Here is an 11187-nt window from a genome sequence, read left to right as displayed (position 1 = left end):
TTTATACTTTCTATCTTTCATGAATATGTTGGTTCTTTAGTCTAATGCTATAGTTTAGACCACATAGCATGCTTTATGTAATCACGGTGATTAGATCTAGTATGTTGACCCTTCAAGATAGCTAGATACGTTCATTTGTGGATGTGCCCTTAGTCTACCTGCGCTGATCGAGAGGATCGTGACAGGATCTGGCTTGTGTAAGATGGGGGATTTCGAGAGGTTGACCGAAGGTTGTAGTTTAAAGATTCCTTTGGATGAGATGCATGATGTGCTTGTTCGTTGGCTACAACTACAACTATAAGGTGACAGGATCTTGTTACCCATGGTTATGCTATATCATATATATCTGTGGATGTGATCGACTTGTGTTCTTATCATCCATCTTTACATCAAATTTACCCTGATATGCAATCTATGCTTCATGTTAGGATAGATCTGTTAGATTAGATGGAAAACCCTAGTCAGTTCACTAGAGATCCACGAATTGATAAACCTTGGATGGAATACTCTAAGGGAAAAGCTATGATGATCCATGCACTTGCGGTTCACAAACTGGCGCGCTAACTGCTGCCAACAATAAACATCTTTATTCTCACGTCCGAGGAATCATAATTTAGCATATGCATATTACGATGATCATATTTGAGCCAAGTATCTTTACTTCAGCTTTCTTGAGCCAAAGATCTTTGTAATACTTGGATATTATTAGCAAATTCATGACCTTCCAATCTTTCTTTAGTATGGGATTGCAATCCATTAAAAGCTAATTTAGCAAGATCCCTTTAGGAGATAACAAGACTATAACAATGATTTTTTATATCTCTAAATCTTCCAATATAATCAGCAATAGGTTCATCATGGTTTTACCTAACCAATGTTAAATGACTCAATCTTAACTCATTATCTACACTATAAAAGTGATCATGAAATTTTTGCTCTAATTGCTCCCAAGTATGAATAGAATTAACAGGTAATGAAGCAAACCATGAAAAAGTAGTTCCAGTTAAAGATAAACAAAACAAATGCACTTTTATTTCATCTATGGAACTAGCCTCTCCCAATTGAGCAAGATATTGGCTAATGTGCTCCCAAGTAGTTTTGCTATCATCCCCACCAAATTTCACAAAATCTGGATAACGCCAACCAGAAGGACAAGAAATCGAATAAAAGTTAAAGGGATGATTTTTCATATGTACGGGTCTTATGTTTCACATCTAATCCATAATTCTCCTTCATTTGTTTAGCTAGATTGGTATTAAATCTATCAATAATTTGTTGAATACTAGTTGGCCTGAATGATTGTGATGTAGAAGCATTCGATTGCAACATATTCTATTGTATTAGTGGTTTAGGAACATTATGTTGCAAACGGCTATTAAATTGTGCATTAGCCGTGGAACCCTATGGAACACCCACCCCAAAAGGTGCTACAAGTGGAGTGCTATGAGCTACTATAGTATATGGAGTTACAAAGCTAGTAACATCACCGGATCGGCTAGAGCCAGCCTGAATAGGAGATATAACAGCTAAGGGCTCAGGTGATGATGAGTATAGAACCATGGCACCTGGACCGGTCTGACCGATGGTATGCCATACTGAGGCTCCACTTCGGGTGCTACTAATGTACTACAAGATGGGATTTGAGGTATAATAGCTAAGGGCTCAGGTGATGCTGAGTATGGAACCATGGCACCTAGACCGGTCTGACCGGTTCAACCATTCGGTCTGATGGTCCATCCTGACCAGATTGTGGTGGAGGTGTTTGTCCCACGAAATAGTTCAATGGCATGCCATACTGAGCCTCCACTACGGGTGCTGCTGATGTACTACAAGATAGGATTTGAGGTTACAATATCAGAAACAGATGCAACATCATTACCCCCCTCAACTCATTTACCATTGCTCTTATCTACCATATCTTGCATACTTTTAACTATCAATAAGCATAAATTATCTATTACAGTAGTAAGATCATCTATAGTAACAAAAGGAGATGGTGATAATGATGTGCTCACATTGGTTTTCACCTCGAGTGGTGGAGTGTTGAAGGTGACATCCTTAATCTTTGTGACATTGCCTTGATGATCCTCCAAGAAGTGCGACAAGAACTTCTTTGTTGCTTCTTCCTTGCGTCGCTCCAATTCTTGTGTTGCATTTTCTGCAAGAGCTAATGTGTTCATCAGCTGCAATCTTTTTCAGATCTAGTCTGACGATTTTGGACTCATCAACCTCGGTCTGTTTAGAATTAGAACCAGCCATGGTAGCCGATCTATCCCTTATGTCCCTAGTGGACCAACACACGAACGCACTCGAACGTGCAGCGTGAGGAGGGCTCCTTGCTGCTCCTCTACATAGACTGGTTAGACCGGTTTCGCCGGCGAACCCGGCGAAGAAACCAACGAACGCTTGCCTGGGAGGGACCCCGTTAGGAAAGGTGCACCTTGGGTTGTTCTAGGGTTTGCAGGTCACCTAGAACGTCCTCAGACGTCATAAAGACAAAGGAAGAACAATAAGATGGGGTTGAAAAAGCTAGGAAAAAGAGAAAAAAGGTATGGTAAAACGACAAAAATAGTAGATTGATTTGTTTTTGATCGATTGGATACCTCTCAATCGGCCATGGCCCTTTATATTTATAGGGAGAGGAGGTCTTGCCCCATTAGAAGTAGAAACCCTTACAAATCTCGTGTCAAAATACAACTCCTAACTCGGACTACACAGACCAAACCGGTCTGACCGCCTTGGCAAACCAGTCTGACCGGTTTCTTGGGTGGAGATCGTCCTGAGGTCATAACTCTCTCATCCGAACTCCAAATTAAACATTCTACAGATGCATTTTGATCTACTCGACAAGTGCTACACAATGATGAAGCCCAATTTGCATTACGAGAACTTTGGTCTGACCGGTTTAACAACCGATCTACCCAGATCCTTCCAATTTTGGTCGTGAACAGATCCCGAGATGGACATTTGGGTGCCTGGCCAGCTGATAAATAAATGAAATCCCAGGCGTCTTATGCATAGCATTTGCCATTGTTGTTTTTTACCCCGGAGGAATCACTGCACGCACCATGCCCAGCCAATAAACCACAGTGTCAAGCAGACAGCTGAGCAGAACCACACTAGATTTGTTTAGTCAAAATGTGCTTCTCGTGACCAGCAGATTAAACCAAGTTATTAAGCGCAACCGCGTAGCAGGCAGCTGCGTGGTCGCATGCGCGTGGTTGGTGAGATCTGTCGTAGGGACACGTTTACGTCCTCTATGTGCTCGCGTCTACAGTACACTACCCACTGTAGCACAATGGCCGCACCAGTAATAGACGTACGCGTTGCCTCGTTGTCCATGGCACCAACCTCTGCAGCCGTGTTATTCCCAGCGGCGGTGGCGGCGCTGATGGCGATGGCGCTGCAGCTCTCGGCAGCCGCCCCGCCGCCACGGGCACCAATAGGGCAGCCCGGCTGCAAAACCACTTGCGGCAACGTGAGGGTGCCGTACCCCTTCGGCTTCGGGCCCTCGCGCTGCTACTGGCCGGGGCTCAACCTCACCTGCGACACCAGCAGCCAACCCCCGCGGCTGCTCCTCGGCGACGGCACCCTCCGGGTCACGGACATCTCCCTCTTCGGCCTCCACGACTCGACCGTGCGCGTCGTGCGCTTCGGCTCTGTCATAAACGCCACCGGCGCCGGCTTCTGGAGCGCCCCGTTCGGCCGCGGCTTCACAGAGCACGGGTACCTGCTGTCCTGGGGGAACGAGCTCGTCGTCTTCGGGTGCAACGTCGTGGCGACGCTCCTCGCCGACGGCATCGGGGTAGAGACGACGAACACCCCGGGGAGGATCGGCGGCTGCGCCAGCCTGTGCGCCAAGGTGATCAGCGGCGGCGAGTTCATCATCAACACGGCGGACGCGAAGTACGGCCCGATCGGCGACTGCTCCGCCGGCACCGCGGGCTGCTGCCGGTCGCCGGTCACCATGCCCGCGCCGCCCAGACAAGTGCAGGCCATGCGACTGAACAGCAGGAGCGACACCGTGGAGGAGAAGCAGCTGCCCGTGAACGTGTTCGTCGCGGAGGAGGGGTGGGTCGGGCAGCTGAGGAACAAGTCGCTGCGCACCGACGAGGTCAGCGAGGTTCCCTTCGTCCTGAAGTGGAGCGTCACGCGCGGCCTGCCGCCGGGCCCGGAACTCGACGACGGGGGCGAGTGCGCCGACGAGGTGCGCCGCATACTGTGCAAGAGCAGACACAGCAGTTGCTGGAACGCCATGCCGGGTCCAGGCTATACCTGCCAGTGCGAGGATGGTTACGACGGCAACCCTTACCTCGCCGGCGCCGGCGGCTGCCAAGGTTAGTTTACTACTCCGACCCCATCGTAATCAACTATAGTTTGGTTGTGTTGTACTTGTGCATGAACTTTATCAAACTATACATAGCTGGACTAGAACTACGTCGTTCTTGCTAGACTTTGGCTACCACTTATTTAATGCGAGTAGTATATGTTTAATGTAGAAAAAATATACGCCAAAATATATACATATACTGGTTCTCCATATGCCTGTAGCAATGAATAAAGTGTTGTACACTCTTAGGGGTGGTAAAGGGTGTAAAATTTTATCCCGACAATTTTAAGGATCGGGCTGGGCTAAAATTCTATATATTATTTTTGGCCTACAAATGATTGAGGACCTAATTAGATTGCGAGGAGGATATAAGGACCAGGGTCTATTAGACTAATCCCAGTGCAGGTTTTATAGAGGTTTCATGCACATTAATTAGGGTGCCATGTCAGCATTTTTGATGATGTGGCAATGACTTAATGAGGAGAGAGGTAAGAGGGGTTTCATCTAGATGAAACCATGTATACACAGTTACCAACACAGTTTATGTCTTGCATGTAGTGCATATGAAACTACACCATGAAATTTTGCATTGTAGGGGTAGTTTCAAACACAATTTTATTTTCATGTTGCTTACGTGGCTATCTTGGAAACATCAAAATGAAACTCTCCATTAGGATTAGCCTTAACATCCCTATATACACTACTAGGAAAGTGCCTTTAATACCAGTTGAGAATCCCCATCAATACTGAATATGCAACCGGAACCGTGAAACCGAAGGCCTTGTTCTCCCATACTAGTTGCATGGCTCTACTACTTTTAACACCGCTTGGTATCTTCATCCGTACTAAATGGCACGTAGTTTGTCTAAAAAATTATAAAAAGAATATTTAAAATCTAGGAGGGCTACACACATTGCTAGTCAGAAGTCACACAATTATTTGCACCCAGGTGATACGATTCGAACCCATGACTACTCACCTTGCATCTCACCTACATAGAAGATCTCACCAGTTCTAACTCATAGATACATATGTGGTGGATGGAAGGTGCTTTTTCTAGTAGTGGTACGTGAAAACAATTAATCAATTCTATTTTTGAAAACAAGCCAAGATATAAACACAAGCTCCAAGCTCGGTTAGCACACTACTAGTTTTCCTTACATTATCTTATTGGAGGCTTTTTACCATATTTTTCTACATGAGGTACCATTTTCGGTACCTAGATATCAAGCAGCAACGGCAAGGCTTTCAATCTATTCATAGTAAGATAGGCTAGAGTTTACCTAGGAGGCTAGGACGTCTTAAGGCGGTTCCAAACCTATGGTGACCATGAGCACTGTCTATACAGCCACATCAGTAAAACATTTTAATTAGAAAATGTATCTTCCAACGCCTAGTTTATTTAGATTGATCCATAATAAATTGTCAACATCCTCTCTCTATTCTCTGTCCACTAGCTCATTTTCTCTCTCGCGCTCTCCCGTATCCTCTCTTGCGCTGGAGCGCTCTGCACGGTCATGGCAATGGTGAGCCGACGGCCAAGGGGATCCGCATAGGACACGGCAAGCCGGCTGGCGGGGCAGTAGCAACGAATGACAGCAACGGGGAGAGCGTGCGGTGGACCCAATGGCTAGCTTATACTCCCTCCGTCCTAAATTATAGGTCGTTTTGACTTTATTAGATTCATAAACTTTGTTATGCACTTAGATATACCCTATGTCTAGATGTATAATAATATCTATGTATCTAGAAAAGCCAAAACGACCTATAATTTGGAACGGAGGGAGTACTATTTATATATTGTGTAGATTGTTCTATAACGTTGTCTTGAAGCTGGCAATTCATGAAACCTTAGAAGAAACCGGATATGTCGCAACAAGAAGGGCAACGCCTCCGCTAGCCCTAGACTCCGAACTTCCAATTGCTTAATACTAATCGACGAGTTGTAGAGAACAATGCGAACTGAAGCAAATATTTCCGGATTCACTCCGCCTTCTGAAACTACTAAAGGGAAGTTCTAGCAGAAAGGGCACAGTGGTCGGAGCACGCATGATCGGCAGCGGTGGGGAGCTTGCTGCGACGAAGGCATGGCGGTGGCGAGGTCGAGGCGCTCAGAACCAAGGAGGCAGTGCTGCTGGCGCCTGGCGGCTGAGGCGTAGGAGGATAGCTTTGGAGGGACGGCAAGAGGGGAGGCTGCGGTCGGTGGGGCGTCCCACGGTGCGGTGCGGTTTGGATTCTCTGTGCTCACCGTCGTAGTAGCTGCTTCCTCACCGGCAAGCTCTGTGGTGCCGAGTTTGCGGACCAGGGGCTCTGCGCCCAGACCTTCGGACCTCCAAGCTCGACATTGAGGCTTTGGAGCTTGCACGGTGGGCAGTTCTGGAGCGCACTCGGACGGCGGCTCACACTGTGGTTGAGGGCCTCCACGCCTCCAAAAGCTCGATATCGCCTCATCGAGTCTCTGGAGCATGCATATAGGGGCGGTGCCAGGTGTGCATGTATGGACGGCGGCGCGGAGGGGACCACACGCGGGCGGTGCAGGGAGGTCGGGGCGAGGTCCTGGTGGCGCGACTAAGGTCCAGGGCGTGGCGGCGAATAAGGTCTTCGGGCTGCCTGATGTGGGTTCCCGCAAAAGAAAGTAGGAAACAAAGGTCTGTTGACCTTGACCCAATTATCAATAAAGAAATGGTGTCCTTCTACTCCCTCCGTTTCTTAATGCCATTGAGTTTTTCATTTGTTTGGCTATTTCATATTTTCTACAAATATTTTTGCAAATAAATAAACTTACAAGTTAAATATAAAGTACATTTGACAATAGACATAATGATACACATTTTACTTTAGTTAACTAACTCGTTCAATAGATATTGATGGTTAAAATTGGAGTAAAAAGTCAACGGCATCATATATTTAAGAACGGAGGGAGTATCTTTCTCCTCTCTGTATATTGTCACTTTATAATATTGTGACATGTTACCCTGTTAAATGACATAGAAACTATATGAGGTTGAGGGTTGGAACCATTCAAGGATAATAAAGGGTCGTTCTATTCAAGCATTTGTGCGTTTCATGGCTGCAGATATAAACGAGTGCAAGTTGTCAAGTGAAAAGAATGGGTGCTTCGGTGAATGTATCAACACGATTGGCAAAATGTACTGCCGATGCCCGCATGGAACTCATGGCAACCCCGGCGTCAAAGGTGGCTGTTTCAAGATCAACTCCACTACAGGTCAGTACATACACACCTGGCTTGTGGGTTATGGCACTTGTTGCTGCCATAGGAGCAGTAATTTGATGTATACATTTTCAGCAGATACACCATTGCCTACGGTGGCTCCAGCGCCCATAGCGCTGCCCAACAACTGCAACGCCACCTGTGGCGACGTTCGCGTGCCGTACCCCTTCGGCTTCGGGCCCTCCCACTGCTACAAGCCGGGATTCAACCTCACCTGCGACACCAGCCACAGCCCTCCACGGCTGCTCCTCGATGGCAACGGCACCCTCCAGGTTGCTGGCATCTCCTTGTCTGACTCCACGGTGCGCGTCATCCATCACACCCGCATCGACGCCTTCGACGTCACCTCGAGCTCCTCCCTCATTGACGGACGAGTCACGCGTGCTGTTAGCTTTCAGCTCCCGGAGATCGGCGAGTCCTATATGCTGTCTGCCAGGAACGAGTACGTCGTCTTTGGGAATGGCGTGCAGGCCACCCTGTACGGGAACACGTACAGAAATGGCAGCGGCGCCAACAGCAACATCACCGGCTGCGTCTCCAGCTTCAGCTCTGGCCCGTTCGAAGAATATCGGAACTGCTCCGGCGGCGACGGCTGCTGCCATGCGTCAATCTTGGCGGGCAGCACGCCCAAGAAAATGGAGTTCAGAGGGCTCGTGAATACAGGCCTACACAACGACATGCCATTGGCGGTCGTCTCAGAGGAGGGGTTGACCGCCCAGTGGTGGGACACGATCTTAAACAGGACGGTTACTCTGAACACTTGGATACCCCGTTACTTCTCATCTCCCCTTGTTTTACAGTGGGCGGTTAAGCAAGGTTTCCCAGCGCCTGCCGGCAACTCATCGGGGCAGTGCCCCGGGGACGTGGCCAGCCGCCTTTGCAGGAGCGAGCACAGCAGCTGCCGGCAAGAGAATGGAGGCTATACGTGTTACTGCCACAAGGGCTACCAGGGCAACCCTTACATTACCGACGGATGCAAAGGTCACTACTGATTCTAATTTACTCGAGTATACTCATATACATATACATATATATTCACTCCGATACATATGCAGCGGTCAATTATATTGTTGTTTATTGATTTTCATGTCGCCTAATGGCCACAGATGTCGACGAGTGCAAAATACCAAACAGGTGCTTCGGCCACTGCAAGAACTTGCCAGGGAAATTCAAGTGCAGGTGCAAGCTAGGAACATTTGGCAACGCCAACAAGCCCCACGGCTGCGTCAGTTCATCCGTTATTTTGTCCAAGTTCATCAAGAAAAATAAAATTGGTTTGTCAGCTGCCAGTGGCCCGGTGCTCCTGCTTTTGGTGCTGGGAACAATGCTAGTACCCCGCAAGATTGAACAGCACAGGATGAAAGTATTAAAACAAAAGTGTTTCAAGCAAAACCGTGGACAATTGTTGCAGCAGTTGATGTCGCAAAAGGCAGACATCGCAGAAAGGATGATCATACCAATAGATGAGCTTGCAAAGGCGACAAACAACTTTGACAAAGCTCGTGAGCTTGGTGGTGGAGGGCATGGTACTGTGTACAAAGGAATCTTATCAGACCTGCATGTCGTAGCCATCAAGAAATCAAAGATTACGGTCCAGAAAGAAATAGATGAGTTCATAAATGAGGTAGCAATCCTGTCACAAATCAACCACAAGAATATTGTCAAACTCTTTGGATGTTGCTTGGAGACCGAGGTTCCATTGTTGGTTTATGAGTTTATTTCTAATGGAACCCTTTATCACCATCTCCATGTTGAAGGACCAAGGTCGCTATCATGGCGCAACAGGTTAAGGATCGCAACTGAAATAGCCACTTCCCTTGCCTACCTTCACTCGTCAGTCTCTATCCCAATAATACATAGAGACATCAAGTCCACTAATATACTTCTTGACGATACATTGACATCGAAGATATCAGACTTTGGAACTTCAAGGTACATTCCAATGGATAAAACAGGGTTAACAACAAGAATTCAAGGGACAAGAGGATACATGGACCCTATGTGCTGTTACACCGGCCGTGTCACAGACAAAAGTGATGTCTATAGCTTTGGTGTAATTCTCATGGAGCTACTCACTAGGAAGAAACCATTTTCATATTTGTCCTCTGAAGGTGATGGCCTTGTTAGCCATTTTGTCAACCTACTTGCTGTGGGAGATCTTGTCCAGATAATAGACCCACAAGTTATAGAGGAAGCAGGCAAGGAAGTCCATGAAGTTGCTACACTTGCAGCATCTTGTGTAAATTTTAGAGGTGATGAAAGGCCAACTATGCGACTGGTAGAACATACACTAGAGGGGATTTCGGGTTCTAAGAAGTATATGAAAGATGATATGGTAATAGCTGAATTCAAGAATGATGGCGGGAAAATATTTGAGGATGAATCAAGCAGAAGATACAGTTTGGAGCAGGAAATGGTGATGTCTGCAAGGTACCCTCGTTAGCACAGCATTATGCCTTGTACATTAGCATAAGGGATTATTTAACGTCTCCTGGATGTAATCTTCATATTTGTAGCGTGGGGACGTCTAGCCCCATGAATAATAATCAAATCCTTGGCAAAAATGATCTACAACCGATGTAGAAATCATATTTCAGACTTGTCCAGTAAAAACCGAACACCCCTCTCCCCCACTTATTTGGAGTTCCGACATGCAAAATCGGTTTAGGCTTATATGAGCACCTCGTGATCACCATAACTTTCACATCTGAACTTCAAATTAGACAATCCATATGTCCATTCGGATCATCTTAGTGAGAGAGCGCTTCATCATGGTGCACTTAAACTTATGATTTGACCTCCTCTTGATGTTGTTTTAAATTTTAATTGTGTTGGAGTTGTTCCAAATTCACTCCAGGATAATGGCCGACTTTCCCGACCCTTATCACTCAGGGTCGGGCGAGGCGGTGAATATCCCGACCCCAACACTCGGGGTCGGGCGAGGCGGAGCGTCCCCCGACCCCTGGACTTTGGGGTCGGGCGAGTCGGGCGAGTCGGAGATCGACCCTCAAGGGGTCAGGCGCATCCGACCCCAGGCTTGAGGTCGGGCGAGGCGGAGTCCCAGGCGCATCCGACTCCAGGACGAAGGACTCAAGGTCGGACGAGGAGGAGTTCCATCCTTGTACGGGACCAAGAGTCCGTACAGCTCAATACCCCCTGTCTAGGGTTTTCGGTACTATATATACATACACCCTTGCTAGGGTTTCGCACGACAGAAGAGATAGAAGAGAGAGAGATTATCAGATTCTCTTGTAAGCCGCCATAGGCGTGTAGCCCTAAACTCTTGATATAGTGAGATTGTTGCCGGCTGGTGCCCGTGGTTTTTCCCTTTCACATTGAAGGGGTTTTCCACGTAAATCGTGTGTCTCCTATTGTGGTTTGATTCTTTACTTCATATTCCATACGCCGTTCCTAACAAGTGGTACCAGAGCTTTGGTTGCTGTTTGGTTTCATGTCGACGTCGATGAAGTTTGATCTACCGCTGCTGAACTACGACACGCGGTTCTCGCTATGGCAAGTCAAGATGAGGGGGATTCTGGCGCAAACTCATGATTATGATGAGGCGCTGGATAGCTTCGGGAAGAAGACAAAGGCCGAGTGGACTCCAGAAGAGATCCGCAAGGAT

The 11187-nt window shown here is 47.2% G+C and overlaps 1 protein-coding gene across 1 annotated transcript; it reads left to right on the top strand.

Moving 5' to 3' along the window:
- Positions 1–3340: 3340 nt before the first annotated feature.
- On the top strand, positions 3341–10113 carry LOC101766879 (wall-associated receptor kinase 2). Its single transcript, XM_014805618.2, has 4 exons — positions 3341–4337; positions 7407–7556; positions 7641–8543; positions 8669–10113. The coding sequence occupies exons 1-4, from the start codon at positions 3341–3343 to the stop codon at positions 10003–10005; spliced, it is 3387 nt and encodes a 1128-aa protein (XP_014661104.2). The 3' UTR covers positions 10006–10113.
- Positions 10114–11187: the final 1074 nt, after the last annotated feature.

Source organism: Setaria italica, chromosome VIII (assembly GCF_000263155.2).
Source record: "Setaria italica strain Yugu1 chromosome VIII, Setaria_italica_v2.0, whole genome shotgun sequence".
Classification (NCBI taxonomy): domain Eukaryota; kingdom Viridiplantae; phylum Streptophyta; class Magnoliopsida; order Poales; family Poaceae; genus Setaria; species Setaria italica.
Note: the sequence above shows the minus strand (reverse complement) of the source record. Positions and strands in the feature narration are given on the sequence as shown.